The sequence below is a fragment of the Lactuca saligna genome, chromosome 3 (assembly GCF_052625555.1).
Source record: "Lactuca saligna cultivar CGN05327 chromosome 3, ASM5262555v1, whole genome shotgun sequence".
Classification (NCBI taxonomy): domain Eukaryota; kingdom Viridiplantae; phylum Streptophyta; class Magnoliopsida; order Asterales; family Asteraceae; genus Lactuca; species Lactuca saligna.
Genome location: NC_136419.1, coordinates 36,283,520 through 36,299,861, shown reverse-complemented (window position 1 = coordinate 36,299,861; position 16,342 = coordinate 36,283,520). Strand labels below are relative to the sequence as shown.

The 16,342-nt window shown below is 41.3% G+C and overlaps 1 protein-coding gene across 1 annotated transcript; it reads right to left on the bottom strand.

The window, feature by feature from the left end:
* Window positions 1-13,929: 13,929 nt before the first annotated feature.
* On the bottom strand, window positions 13,930-15,172 carry LOC145033549 (transcription factor MYB58-like). The gene is made up of 3 exons (XM_078982138.1): window positions 14,932-15,172; window positions 14,716-14,845; window positions 13,930-14,600 (listed from the first exon to the last, which is right to left on the bottom strand). The coding sequence occupies exons 1-3, from the start codon at window positions 15,062-15,064 to the stop codon at window positions 14,099-14,101; spliced, it is 765 nt and encodes a 254-aa protein (XP_078838264.1). The 5' UTR covers window positions 15,065-15,172; the 3' UTR covers window positions 13,930-14,098.
* Between the last annotated feature and the right edge of the window lie 1,170 nt (window positions 15,173-16,342).

Here is a 16,342-nt window from a genome sequence, read left to right as displayed (position 1 = left end):
GTTTGAGGCCTATTTAAAGGGCCTTATGGCCGTCATTTGTGCTCACCCAACCCTCAGTGAGTGTCCCTAGAGTTCTTGAGCGATTTGTGAAGAGAAGAGAGCCATTCTTGATCTTGTGTGTGTTGTTTAGCAAGAAGAAGGAGACCCTAGGCAAGAGGAAGCAAAGGGGGTTGCTATTTCGTGGATTTGGAGCTTAGATCATCACTCTAGAGGTATTATCTCGGACCATTTTCTGTTTAATGAAGCATGATGCAATTTAGGGCTTGTGATGGTCATTTATGGGATGATTTGATGCCCATTGGTTCCCTCTTTGAGTTGAGGCCATGGATCTGGATCCATAGAGGTCCAGAGAGCCTCACTCATCAAGCTTTATGAGTGGCAATAGAGTCTTTGACCTTGTGTTGTAATATTTGAGTCATAAACATCATATATAGTCATATAGAGGTTGTATGTGCATCAAGATTGTAACTTTACGTGCTAAATGAGCTTGGAGGGACTGGATCTATGGATTAATGAACTGGATCTGACCTTTAGAGCAAGATTGAGTCAGTGCATGGCATGGACTCGCCGAGTCCGAAGAACAGACTCGGCGAGTAGCATGAATGTTGCCCGACCACTCTGTGAGTGGCCTCGCCGAGTTGGGAAAGGTGAACTCAGTGAGTCAAGGGGGGAGTCAGAATGGACAGGTGGACCGAGTCAAACTGGACTCGCCGAGTTGTTCTTGAGACTCGGCGAGTTGAGTCGTGGTGGCCCCACAACTCGTGCCAGGTGGAACTCGTCGAGTTCAGGGAAATGCTCGACGTATCAGGGGAGGGTTCCAGGGAAATTGGTGCATGCGCCCAGACTCGCCGAGTCGCTATAGTGCACTCGCCGAGTCCCGTCAAAGTTGACCGTTGACCGTTGACCAGCGTTGACCTAGATTGACTTGTTATAGTGTGGTCAACCCTAGTTTGGAAAGTGTTAATTAGAGATGTATTGTACTATAGGGGGACTACAGCTCGGCAGATCGAGTGATTAGCGATTTCAGGTTTACGATTTACCGAGACACGCGAGGTGAGTCTTCTCACTATACTTTACCTTGAGTAGGTAATCAGAGTTATGTGATAGAGTATTTGTATGCTATGTATGTTATGTGTTGCACTGCATTACTTCTATGTGATTGATGCTGTGCATGTTTACAGAGTTAGAACCGGAAGGTTCACAGAGTTAGAACCTGAGGGTTCACAGAGTTTGGGTGCACGGACCCACAGAGTTATAGCCTCGAGTGGCTAATATGTGTTATATGTAGTATTTTGGGGAACTCGCTAAGCCTTGTGCTTACAGTGTTGATGTTATTGTTTCAGGTACTAGTGACGACCGCGGGAAGGCGCCGGCTTGATCCGTACACACACACATTCGGAGCTTGATATCATGATCTTGGTTTTTGTATTGTCTTGTTTGGATAATTAAAATGGTTGTTTTATGAATATCAATGGAATTATGTTTTATAAAAATTGAAAATTTTGTTTGAAAATTTTCGGTGTTACAAATTGGTATCAGAGCCTTGGTTTGAGGGATTCGGGTACACCTTCGGGGGTATTTGAACTCAAACTGAGGAATTGAAGAGATATTTCAAAATAAAACCAAGGTTTTCTAAGAGTAAAAGATTTTCCAGGAAGAAACGTGTGTACGATCAGCCAGCGCCCGAACGGTGAATTCCCAAAATACCTTTATATTATGTGATAATTATTATTAATGTGATGTATTTGCATGCTAGAGTAGGCTAGGTATTGCTAATAGGACTAGAGTGGCCTGTTTTGTGATGCCTTAGCCTAGGGAGGGGTGAGCTGCTATGAGATGCTGAGAGTAATTAGGTAGCAGCTAGGACTTCGTGTGAGACCTGTTATAGAGCGATTTAAGTATAATAGAGTACTTGGGGATTGGGATCCGAAGAGGAAGATTTGGGGTGTGCACTGAGATGGTGCGGACAGTAGTATTGGGCCCATACTACTGAAAGCACCGGTGTGGTACACAGTCCAAATAAGAATCTTGGGATGCCAAGAATCAAGGAGGGGTGGATTGTTGAATGTCAGAGTGTTCGAGTGAATTCTAATTATCGCATGTTGTATTTCAGAGGTTGATCATGGTGAGGACACGTCATATGCCAGAGGATGCTGGAGCTAGTGATGAGGAGATTCGACAGATCATTCATGAGGAAGTGGCTGTGGTCATCAGAGCTGAGATACCAGAGATGTTCGGGTCTATTAAGACCGCTTTGATTGAGACGTTTGACGAGCGCTATGCCGCTCTTTCTGAGGCTGCGGTTGCAGCGGCTACCGCAGCGATTGCTGCGGCAAGACCCCAGGGAGGTGATGCGACATTGTTTAGGGAGTTCAGCAACACCAAGCCACCAGAGTTTGATGGTACGCAGGATCCGGTGGCAGCTATGAGGTGGATATCTGATATGGAGGGATGCTTATTCACTTGCTTGTCCCCTGAGCATTTGAAGGTTTGGCTCGCGCTGAACCAGCTTCGCTTGGGAGCGAAGGACTGGTGGAAGTTTGTGACGGCACACTTCACACCGACTGAGCTTTCGGTAGTGACCTGGGAGAGGTTCACTACCATGTTCCGAGATGAGTACCTTCCTCAGGTGGAGAGGGAACGTCTGACACAGGAGTTTCTGACCCTCAAGCAGGGTACCGAGTCAGTCACAGTTATTACGAGGATGTTTCATGAGAGGGCGATGTTCTGCCCTGAGCACGTGTCCACCGAACAGGCACGTATGAGCCGTTACCTAAGCATTCTGAGACGGGATATTCGGGAGTTCGCTGCGAACTCCTTGTATCGGACATTTGCCGAGCTTCAGGCAAATGCTCGGAAGAGGGAGATTGAGCTTGAGACTCAGGCCAGGGAGGAGGCGGAGTCTCTGGGGAGGGATCGGCGGCCGGCACAGTCCCAGCCGGCAGCCAAGCGGGCCAAGCCCGCTGATCCCCGACCCGGGAGCCAGAAGGGCCGCACTTGTAGGAAGTGCGGCAAGGGTCACGATGGAGTCTGTCGAGCGGGGTCTTGCTACAAATGTGGCAAGGAGGGGCATATGGCCAGGGACTGCCCCAAGGGGTTTACAGTGTGCTTCCACTGTAACCAGACCGGACACCGAAAGGCAGAGTGTCCGCTGCTGCGCGGAGCATCTCAGGGGTCTGCTCCCGCCGCCATCAGAGCTACTGCTACAGAGAGTCGGCCCGTGAAGGCCGAGGCACCGAGGGCTCGGGGGAGAGCCTTCCAGCTGACTGCGGAAGAGGTCCGCGCTGCACCCGACGTGGTGGCTGGTACGTTTCCTTTTCATTATTTATTTATGGTGTTGAGATATTATGCTTATATTATGCTATGCATAGGTACCTTCCTTGTGAATTCTGTACCTGCTTTAGTGTTATTTGACTCGGGTGCGAGTCGATCTTTTGTATCTTTGGCATTTAGTCAACATATCAGTGTTAGTCGTGGGGCATTGAGTCGGCCCCTGCGGGTTTCCATAGCTGCCGACAGAGTGATTTGTGCTACAGAGGTCCTCCGGGGATGTGTACTGGAGATTTTTGGGGTTGAGTTCCCGATCGACCTGATTCCTATTGCGATGGGTGATGTCTGTGTTATAGTGGGCATGGACTGGTTGAGCCGATTCGGTGCGGTTATTGATTGCGAGCGTCAGCTGGTGACTATACGAGATCCTAGTGGGGGGGAGTTCTTTCGGTATACGGTGAGGGTACACGTTCTGGATCAGCCTTTTGTTCGGCTGCTAGGGTGAGGCAGTGTTTACAGCAGGGCTGTAAGGGTTTTGTAGCGTATGTGATGGATACGCGAGTGATCTCAGAGAGACCGAGTTCAGTGGATGAAGTTCCGGTGGTGCGTGAGTTTCCAGATGTCTTTCCCGAAGAGTTACCAGGTGTGCCTCCCGTGAGGCAAGTGGAGTTTGGCATCGATTTGGTTCCGGGAGCCGCGCCTATCGCTAAGGTGCCGTATCGCCTTGCGCCTCCAGAAATGCAAGAGTTATCCTTGCAACTTCAGGAGTTGCTGGGGAAGGGGTTTATTCGGCCGAGTAGCTCGCCGTGGGGAGCACCCATCCTGTTTGTGAAGAAGAAAGATGGCTTGCATCGCATGTGTATTGATTATCGGGAATTGAATAAGTTGACGGTCAAGAACCGTTACCCGTTGCCAAGGATCGACGATTTATTCGATCAGTTACAGGGAGCATCTTGGTTCTCCAAGATTGATTTGAGGTCGGGCTATCATCAGGTGAGAGTGCGGGACGAGGACGTCCAGAAGACAGCATTCAGGACGCGTTATGGGCATTATGAGTTTGTGGTGATGCCTTTTGGGCTCACCAATGCCCCGGCTGTGTTCATGGACCTCATGAATAGGGTATGTCGGCCGATGTTGGATCGGTCGGTGATTGTGTTCATTGATGATATTCTGGTATATTCGAGATCTAGAGAGCAGCACGAGGAGCATTTGAGGGAGGTTCTTGGAGTTTTGAGATCGGAGAAACTTTATGCAAAGTTTTCCAAGTGCGATTTTTGGTTACGGGAGGTCCAGTTTCTGGGACATCTCGTTAACCAGAAGGGGATATTGGTCGATCCGACCAAGGTTGACGCAGTGATGAGGTGGGAGGTGCCAAGGTCACCTTCTGAGATCCGGAGTTTCCTTGGGTTGGCAGGGTATTATCGGAGGTTTATTAAGGATTTCTCCAAGATTGCGGTTCCACTCACCAGATTGACCCGGAAGGGTGTTACATTTCTATGGGGTCTCGAGCAGCAGACCTCCTTTGAGACGCTTCGCCAGAGGTTGTGTGAAGCTCCAGTATTAGCTCTTCCGGAAGGAATGGAAGGTTTTGTGGTATTCTGTGATGCATCGATTCTAGGACTGGGAGCGGTATTGATGCAGAAGGGTCATGTGATAGCATATGCATCGAGGCAGTTGAAGCCTCACGAGACGAGGTACCCCACACATGATTTGGAGTTGGGGGCAGTGGTGTTCGCCCTCAAGATTTGGCGGCACTACTTGTATGGGGTTCGTTGTACGATTTACACGGACCATAAGAGCTTGAAGTACTTGATGGATCAGCCTAACCTAAATATGCGGCAGAGAAGATGGTTAGACTTGGTCAAGGATTATGATTGCGAGATTTTGTACCACCCGGGCAAGGCTAATGTGGTAGCCGACGCATTGAGTCGCAGGGCGGAGAGTGCTCCACTGCGAAATGTATGTTTGCGACTGACTGTGATAGCTCCAGTTCTGGACGCCATTCGTGGGGCACAGGCCGAGGCTGTGCGTCCGGAGATGCAGAAGAGAGAGTGGGTCGTTGGGTTGGTTTCGGAGTTCGTATCGGATAGTCGAGGCCTTATGACTTATCAGGGCCGGATCTGGGTACCGTTTGTAGGCGGTACACGTACTACATTGATGGAGGAGGCTCATAGATCGAAATTTTCGATCCATCCCGGGGCCACAAAGATGTATTTGGACCTAAGAAAGGAGTATTGGTGGCCTTGTATGAAGAGGGATGTAGCATGGTTTGTCGAGAGGTGTTTGACATGTCGAAGGGTAAAGGCTAAACACCAGAGACCGCATGGCAAGTTGCAGCCATTGGAGGTTCCCGAGTGGAAGTGGGAACAGATCACTATGGATTTTATCACCAAATTGCCGAGGACTGCCAGAGGAGTCGATGCAATTTGGGTGATTGTGGATAGGTTGACAAAGAGCGCTCACTTTCTTGCCATCAGTGAGAGTTCTTCGGCGGAGAAGTTGGCAGAGATTTACGTGAGGGAGGTTGTATCTCGGCATGGGGTGCCGATCTCGATTGTTTCAGACCGCGATGTGCGTTTCACTTCCCGTTTTTGGAAGAAATTTCATGAGGAGTTGGGTACTAAGCTGCATTTTAGTACCGCATACCACCCCCAGACCGACGGTCAGAGTGAGCGGACGATATAGACACTCGAGGACATGCTTCGAGCATGTGTATTGGACTTTGGGGGTAGTTGGGACACGTATTTGCCTTTGGCGGAGTTTTCCTACAATAACAGCCATCATTCGAGCATTGGTATGCCGCCCTTTGAGCTGTTGTATGGTAGGAGGTGTCGGACTCCCATATGTTGGGGAGAGGTTGGGCAAAGGGTAATGGGCAGTACAGAGATCGTGAATCAGACGACAGAGCAGATACAGCTGGTCAGACAGAGGTTACTGACCGCTCAGAGCCGACAGAAGAGTTACGCGGATAGACGCCGGTCCGAGCTGGAATTTCAGGTCGGCGACTTTGTTCTCCTGAAGGTTTCTCCTTGGAAGGGAGTGATCCGGTTCAGGAAGAGGGGCAAATTGGGGCCCCGGTTTATAGGCCCGTTTCGTGTGATTGCCAGGATAGGCCGGGTAGCCTATCGGCTGGAGTTACCAGCAGAGTTGGGGCAGATTCACAACACTTTTCATGTATCGCAGTTGAGGAAATGTATAGCCGACGAGTCGGCAGTGGTTCCACTAGAGGATATTCAGGTGGATGCAAGCCTGAATTATGCTGAGAGACCAGTGGCTATTAGGGATCGGAAGATCAAGATTTTGAGGAACAAGGAGGTACCTCTGGTATTGGTTCAGTGGCAACATCGGAAGGGATCAGAAATGACCTGGGAGCCGGAGGGTATGATGCGGGAGCAACATCCGGAGCTGTTTTAGAGCGAGACTTCGAGGGCGAAGTCTAGTTCTAGTAGGGGAGAGTTGTAACATCCGGATTTTACCAGGTATCTTGTAAATCTAATTTTTTCATATTGAGAGAGGGACTCGGCGAGTTGGAGCTCAGACTCACCGAGTAGGGACGCGGAACTGATCAATGGTGCGCGCCTGGACTCGGCGAGTCCAGGATATGGACTCGGCGAGTCTGCGCTGTGTAATGAAACCCTAAATCTCCGGGTTTGAGGCCTATTTAAAGGGCCTTATGGCCGTCATTTGTGCTCACCCAACCCTCAGTGAGTGTCCCTAGAGTTCTTGAGCGATTTGTGAAGAGAAGAGAGCCATTCTTGATCTTGTGTGTGTTGTTTAGCAAGAAGAAGGAGACCCTAGGCAAGAGGAAGCAAAGGGGGTTGCTATTTCATGGATTTGGAGCTTAGATCATCACTCTAGAGGTATTATCTCGGACCATTTTCTGTTTAATGAAGCATGATGCAATTTAGGGCTTGTGATGGTCATTTATGGGATGATTTGATGCCCATTGGTTCCCTCTTTGAGTTAAGGCCATGGATCTGGATCCATAGAGGTCCAGAGAGCCTCACTCATCAAGCTTTATGAGTGGCAATAGAGTCTTTGAGCTTGTGTTGTAATATTTGAGTCATAAACAACATATATAGTCATATAGAGGTTGTATGTGCATCAAGATTGTAACTTTACGTGCTAAATGAGCTTGGAGGGACTGGATCTATGGATTAATGAACTGGATCTGACCTTTAGAGCAAGATTGAGTCAGTGCATGGCATGGACTCACCGAGTCCGAAGAACAGACTCGGCGAGTAGCATGAATGTTGCCCGACCACTCTGTGAGTGGCCTCGACGAGTTGGGAAAGGTGAACTCAGTGAGTCAAGGGGGGAGTCAGAATGGACAGGTGGACCGAGTCAAACTGGACTCGCCGAGTTGTTCTTGAGACTCGACGAGTTGAGTCGTGGTGGCCCCACAACTCGTGCCAGGTGGAACTCGTCGAGTTGAGGGAAATGCTCGACGTGTCAGGGGAGGGTTCCAGGGAAATTGGTGCATGCGCCCAGACTCGCCGAGTCGCTATAGTGCACTCGCCGAGTCCCGTCAAAGTTGACTGTTGACCGTTGACCAGCGTTGACCTAGATTGACTTGTTATAGTGTGGTCAACCCTAGTTTGGAAAGTGTTAATTAGAGATGTATTGTACTATAGGGGGACTACAGCTCGGCAAATCGAGTGATTAGCGATTTCAGGTTTACGATTTACCGAGACACGCGAGGTGAGTCTTCTCACTATACTTTACCTTGAGTAGGTAATCAGAGTTATGTGATAGAGTATTTGTATGCTATGTATGTTATGTGTTGCACTGCATTACTTCTATGTGATTGATGTTGTGCATGTTTACAGAGTTAGAACCGGAAGGTTCACAGAGTTAGAACCTGAGGGTTCACAGAGTTTGGGTGCACGGACCCACAGAGTTATAGCCTCGAGTGGCTAATATGTGTTATATGTAGTATTTTGGGGAACTCACTAAGCCTTGTGCTTACAGTGTTGATGTTATTGTTTCAGGTACTAGTGACGACCGCGGGAAGGCGCCGGCTTGATCCGTACACACACACATTCGGAGCTTGATATCATGATCTTGGTTTTTGTATTGTCTTGTTTGGATAATTAAAATGGTTGTTTTATGAATATCAATGGAATTATGTTTTATAAAAATTGAAAATTTTGTTTGAAAATTTTCGGTGTTACAAATTGGTATCAGAGCCTTGGTTTGAGGGATTCGGGTACACCTTCGGGGGTATTTGAACTCAGACTGAGGAATTGAAGAGATATTTCAAAATAAAACCAAGGTTTTCTAAGAGTAAAAGATTTTCCAGGAAGAAACGTGTGTACGATCAGCCAGCGCCCGAACGGTGAATTCCCAAAATACCTTTATATTATGTGATAATTATTATTAATGTGATGTATTTGCATGCTAGAGTAGGCTAGGTATTGCTAATAGGACTAGAGTGGCCTGTTTTGTGATGCCTTAGCCTAGGGAGGGGTGAGCTGCTATGAGATGCTGAGAGTAATTAGGTAGCAGCTAGGACTTCGTGTGAGACCTGTTACAGAGCGATTTAAGTATAATAGAGTACTTGGGGATTGGGATCCGAAGAGGAAGATTTGGGGTGTGCACTGAGACGGTGCGGACAGTAGTATTGGGCCCGTACTACTGAAAGCACCGGTGCGGTACACAGTCCAAATAAGAATCTTGGGATGCCAAGAATCAAGGAGGGGTGGATTGTTGAATGTCAGAGTGTTCGAGTGAATTCTAATTATCGCATGTTGTATTTCAGAGGTTGATCATGGTGAGGACACGTCATATGCCAGAGGATGCTGGAGCTAGTGATGAGGAGATTCGACAGATCATTCATGAGGAGGTGGCTGTGGTCATCAGAGCTGAGATACCAGAGTTTTTTTTTTTTTTTCACAAATCTTCACAATTTAAACTTTTGATACTTTATTCAAAATTAGATTAAATCAGATTGGTATATAATGCTAATTTCATCTTTTATTTCAAAAGCAAACAATAAATTAATATAAAAAATATACAGTTTAGTACAGTTAATTCACAATTTAATACAGTTAATTCACAGTTTCATACAATCAAATTGTAGTTTAATAAAAACAATCACAAGTTAGTATAATAATTTCATAGTTTAATACAAAACACTATACTTCAAAGTCATATTCTCAAGTTAAAACTTACATTTCAAGACTTTGATTCACAATTTAATAAATTAGTTTCTTTGATTCACGGTATTTACAACTTAAAAATACGATTGATTTTAGTGAAGCATTTCATCAAATATCTTGTCTGCACCAAATAAATTCACAGTTTATTATAGTTTTTTAGGAATCTAATTTACAATATAATAAAACAGTTTAGGAATCTTATTAAAAGTATTCACAATTTAAAACATATTAATTCACTCATTCACATGTAGAACTAAATTTAACAGAACTCAACAATAATTGAAACATTAAAAATCAAAATTTACATTATTTGAGAAAACATTAACATAACAAAACACATTCTAATTTTAATTTACGTTATCACAACCAGAAAACATAACTTGTGAATAACAATTGATGTAAATATAATAACAAATAAGAAAACAAACATTGATTCACAACTTAACTACAATAAAAAAAACTATGATTAACAAAAATAAACAATAAATAAGAGACTAAAGCATTAAATTCACAAAGTAATAGAAGGCAAAATAATCATAACACAAATCGACATCTTGATGTGTTTCATTGGAGATCAAATAGAAAGAGATGAAGGAGGTGGTAGTGCTGGAACATATCGAAGGTGGTGGAACTACCATCAGCCACTTGCACTACTGTTATAGCTTCAAATCTAAACATGAAACAACACCACACAAACTAGATCTAGAAAAATTGAACCCATAGACCAGATCTGAACATGATGTCGAAAGTAGGAGGTTGTGGTAGACATTAGTGGTGGTAGCAATGATGGAAACGAAGTTGAAGGTGATGATGATGGTATAAGATCTAACCAAATCGCACCAGAACTAAGATGTTTTATGTTTTAGAGAGAGAAAGTTAAGCTAAAACAACTTTGTGATTCCATATCGAAAGAAGAAAATTGTAGATCTTAATATGGAAATCATAGATCTGAAGTTGAAATGTAACACCATAAATTTTCAAACAAAATTTTCATTTAAAAATCACATTTAATCTCATTAACACAATCTTAGAATTCTCAAAAATATCGAATTATCAAAAACACATGTTCATAAGTTATTTAAAAACACAATCTAGGATCCTCAAAACATATCTCCGTCTCGTGTGTACAATCAAGTTGGTGCATTCTCATGATCTTGAGAAGTACCTGAAGCACATAACACATAATTTGGTAAGCACGAAGCTTAGCGAGTTCCCCAGAATACCACACATATCTCATTAGCCTCTCATGAATATGCTCGACTAAGACCCTTCGGTCAATGTGTCTCAGTGGGACCCTCCGGTGCCACAACTCGGGTGGACCCTCCGGTCTTAACTCGGTAAGCTTAATATAATACACAACATAAATCACAAAGACATAATGCAGGATATCGCAATACTCGATATAAACACATAAGACCCTCCGATCACACAAATATTACCACTCTAGGTAAGTATAGTGAGAAGACTCACCTCATAAGCAAGCAAACAAATAAGCCTCGTACACGAATCTCCGAACTAGCCTATGCCTAACACATAAGTTAATTATCTCTAATTAACACTTAAATCACAATTCTAAGAAAACTAATTTAATTTCTCTCTCAAACTCTTAGGATAGTTAAAATACCATTTTACCCCTCCATGGTCCCCATAATCCCTGTCTTGACCAAACCCTAAAGTCAACAAAAGTCAACACTCGAGTCAACAATCCATGTTGACCCGACTCGCCGAGTGCATCTATGTGACTCGTCGATTCCCCTCGTTTCCACTAAAATCTCGCGAAAATCCAACTTAACTTATCGAGCTGTCTCATCAAATCGTCGAGTTACTCATGTCCAGAATCGTCGGGGAAAACCCTAGCCGACTCGTCGAGTTAACTTATTAACTCGGCGAGTGCATTTAGTGTATGTTCTCATTCAGACGTTTTAAGGCAGATCTAAAACCCCAAACTCTAGATCTAGCCTCCTAAGACAAAGATACCACATAAAACTACAATTTTCACGTCAGGCATGGCACTTAGGGCTTGAAATGCCAAAATAAGTTCCATTTAGGGTTGAATGCACAGAAGCTTTCCTGTAACTTAATAAAGCTCGGATCTTTGGGCTCACAAGTCCTCCTACAGTCCAGATCTGAGGTTTCAACCTCATGATATGCTCAAATAACTCATTGTCAAAAGATGGATGGGAGAAAACCCTAAAAGTCTCCCTAAACTAAGATCTCACAAACGAAATGTCAAGATAGAAGTTATTTACGTACACATGAAAGCTAATCACTAAAGAACTCTAGATCTACATCCCCTCCTTGATCAAACTCGCCAAGCTCTCCAAATTTCCTCCCAAAGGTGCACAAACCACTCAATTTAGTCTCTCTCTCTCTCTCTCTCTCTCTCTCTCTCTCTCTCTCAAATCAATCTGAACGATTAGGGTTGCATACAAGGGTGTTGGGAGGTTGGTGAGGCGAAAATGAAGGCTTAAGGTCCTTTAAATAGGACCCATCCCCGGAGATCTAGGATCTCTTCTCACAGTGCCAACTCGCCGAGTTGGTTATAAAACCCAAATGGTCAATTCGTCTCTACTCGACAAGTTGGGGCACTCACTCATCGAGTTGGTCAACTAACTCATAAGTAAATATATAAAGATTATACCATGGAGTCAGGATGTTACATGAAAATCATAGATCTCAAGATAAAAATCATAAATTAGAAGTTGAAATTGTAGATCTGGAGCCAATCGCAACTTGTGTATCTGTTGGCGGTGGTTCACCGGTGGTAGTAGGTGGTGGTTGCAACTAGTGATAATGTTTATGTATTATTCAAGTTTGAAATGAGAGATAAGATATCCATGTAAGAGTGTGTGTAGTGTGTAGATGGAAATAATAAAAGATGAAAGTGAATTATTGTGTTGTATCTTAATAAAGAAGGTTCTAAAGTGATTTCTTAACATTTAGAAGTTCTCATTTGATCTTTATATATATATATATATATATATATATATATATATATATATATATATATATATATATATATATATATATATATATATATATATATATATATATATATATATATATATATATAATCTGGATCATGTGATGACTCTTCTTTCGGTAACGGCATCTTAAAATAATTGAAAAAATATAAATCATAAAATCGGGCATAATATTATATTGAAGAGAAAAAAAAAGGTTGAGAAAAACATTACAGATCATTAAAATTGAATCATAAATCATAAAAATGATCTATGATTCAACTTTATTGATTCATTTTTTTTTCTCTTTCTCTCCAATATATGATTATGATCGATTTTATGATTTTTATTTTTATTTGTAAATTATATTTTACATTTTTTAAGTATAATCAAAAGTCCTTACCGAAAAGGACTATTCACCGGAACCACATCCTCCCTCTCTCTCTCTCTCTCTCTTTATATATATATATATATATATATATATATATATATATATATATATATATATATATATATATATATATATATATATATATATATATATATATATATATATATATATATATATACTGTGAAAACACGTTCCCAACATTACCCTTTCGTATATTATATAAAATATATACGTTAGCTCTATTTATGTTCAGGATTTTAGACCTACACTTTGATTTTACTTAGAGCGTACGGTATCGGCAACGAGAAGTGTTATTTTTGCTGATGTGACACCTCATAACCTAGTTATAACAAGATGAACACCACTACTCCTTTTTGTTAAGAGGATGTTATGTCATAACTTGTTATGACGAGCACAAGATGCAACGGGAAGTTTAATTGGTTGTTATCTTTATCAACCAATCAAATCATTTTCTTTCTTTCTCTCTCTACTTCTTAACATATTATAACATGATGAACACCATTTCCCGTTGATGTTATCGTGGTATTATAGATGAGGTGATATATGAACTTTATGTTACGTGATCCATACCTAATGGTCTTACTTTCTTAGTGTTATACATTTGTGTGTCTTTGTGATGATGTTGGTAAAATTGTGGATCTACATAGCCCTTAGCTAGGGTCTGTATGGATCCCACATGCCTTTGATCTTTAACGTACTATTTAATTTGAATAAACAATATAAATTTAATCCTTATTTTGGAACCTAATGAGAAAAGTATGCGACTCCCAACAAAAGCTTCGACACAAAATATGTTCAAATATTATTATTCTTTTTATGCTATAGGTCTATGGTAAACTTAAGAAGTTCTATATATGGTAAACTTAAAAAGGTCCCGACGTTACGTTCAGCACATTTTCATTTATAATGTAAAGAGGTTAGATTGCGACATAAGCAATGATGGGATACTACATCAGGAAAATAAATAAATAAATAATCTATTTGTAAACGTTGGAGAATTAAATGTACATTTTTATTATGAGTAATATTCCGATAGCGATATATTGAATACGTAGACATGGATCATTGACACAATAACGATAAAAATTGCCAACAAATTATTAAAAGAATTGGATGGAATATATGCCAAAAGTTGAGTAACATCCTTTTTAGTGTAGAATCGTTGTAACAGATGCATTCGCTAATTAAACCCAGTTACACCAATTCTATAACTCCACCGAAACATTTTATTGTAATGTCGAGAAGAGATCTTGAATGAAAAGGAATTTAAAGTCACAAATAAAACTTGGTCTTCAGTTTATGAACGGGTCATTGTATTCAAGATATGAATCCAACGATGACCATAAAAACTCATCCATGTTCATATCTTGAGAAGAAGCGGGGTAAAATAAATTAGAAGGTGAAAAAAAGTTATCATCACTTGAGGATAGGATGCTATCAATGTCCCATGAAAAAGGCTCCGTCCAAAAATTCCGTTTGTAATCAACAAGTTGTGGTGTAACTTCAGTTGTAGTTCCTGAATCTGATCCGTTAAATAAGTATGACGATAAACTACTACTTGAAGAAGACAATGGTGATTCATTCAATAGAATTTCCAAGTCGTGCTGAAATTCTAATTCTGAGTTTTTGATAGGATTTTCTTTAGTGTTAGCATGATTCGGTTCTTTGTTCCCAACTTGTTCACTTTGTAACATTGTTTGGCCTATTTGGGCTCGTTTTTTCAAATGTGTGTGCCAACGATTCTTTATTTCGTTGTCACTTCTTCCCGGCAAATACGCTGCCATTTCTGACCATCTGCAATTAATTACATGAATATGATCAACTAAACCGCAACAGAGTCCGATATATATTCCGTGTTCAAGTATTTAGTAAATTCATTCTTAATTAAAAAAAAAAAACTAAAACTTACTTGTTGCCAAGCTTGTTATGTAAATCAACGATGATATCTTCTTCTTCTTTTGTAAAATTTCCATGTTTTATGTTTGGGCGGAGATAATTCATCCATCGAAGCCTGCAACTCTTCCCACTTCTAGATAAACCTAACATGGGAAATTAAAAGAACATTAAGTAAGCATGAATATATATATATTTGTAAAGTTTCAAGAAAATGTTAAGTGGTTAATACCAGCAAACTGGGGAAGTAAACGCCAGTTCCAATGGCCGTATCTTTGGATGTATGCTCTTAGCTTATTGTCTTCGTCTTCACTCCATGCACCTTTCTTCACTCCATTTTTGTTAAAACGTGGTGCCTTTGCCATCTTTATCTCTTCCAACTCTCTCTTGATATTGATGGCAACTATAAACTATGGACTAAGTTTACGAATGCTAGTATTCTTATATATAATGCTAATACAGAAATAAGAACGTGCTCCAATGAAGTAAAATTCATTCTTTATAGCATATAAAATAAAAGGATTGTTGTCACTTGAAAGTACAAAAATTTTTAATGTTGAAAAATGCAAAATGCTCTGTAACTTTGGGATTAAAATATGCATGGAGTGATGGAGGGACCGCACAAAAGTTATGTGCGTCATCTTTAATTAAGAATATTTTAGTGTTCATTTTTCAAGGGACGATAACATGGGCTCAGTCACGAACAAGTTCTATTAAAATTTAATCCGTAGAGATAATCAAATTGGTTTCTTAAACCAACCTGGACTAAGGTGAAAATTGGTTCAGATTTTCTCTGATGGAAACCGCTTCAGATTTTAACTGGATGCCGGGCAAAAGTACTATATATATCCTATATATATAGAACCGATTAGGGTTCGTATGTAAACTGGGGTCTACATTTTCATTGCTATCACTTGTTAGACATTTACAATTTGGAGATGGCAAAAAAAACCAGTAACCTATGGGTACCCGAAACCCTAATCTGAGTTGATCGGGTAAATCCTCGAGTTGACCGGGGATGGCAACGGGGATGAGTATTACCCAAATACAAAAAGCGGGGATGGGGATGGAGATGGTTCTACATATCAGGTACCCATACCTGTACCCAAAACCGGCCCCGATGGGTACCCGATATATATATATATATATATATATATATATATATATATATATATATATATATATATATATATATATATATATATATATATATATATATATATATATATATATATATATATATATAGTGTTACTTATGTTTTTATTTTTAATAATGGATAAGCAAATGTTCAGTAGACAAAGTAAGGTTTTTTAATAATCAAACGTATAGTTTTGGGAAGACTTTTAATGTCTTTTTTACAAAAGAAATGATTTAATATATAACCTTGAATGTTATTATTCGTGTTTGAAGATATTCAATGATTATAGTGTTTTATATTCATTCTGTTAGTTTTTGTTTTGTTGGTTAATATATAATTATAAGTTATTTTTCATAAAAGTTCAAAAATTTGTACTGGGGAAAAAATCCCCGATTACCCATTGGGGATCCCTGATACCCATTGGGGATGGAGATGGGGATGGGGATAGATTTCTAATCTCCGATGGGGATGGGATCGGGTATGGGGATGGGGATGGGGATGGGG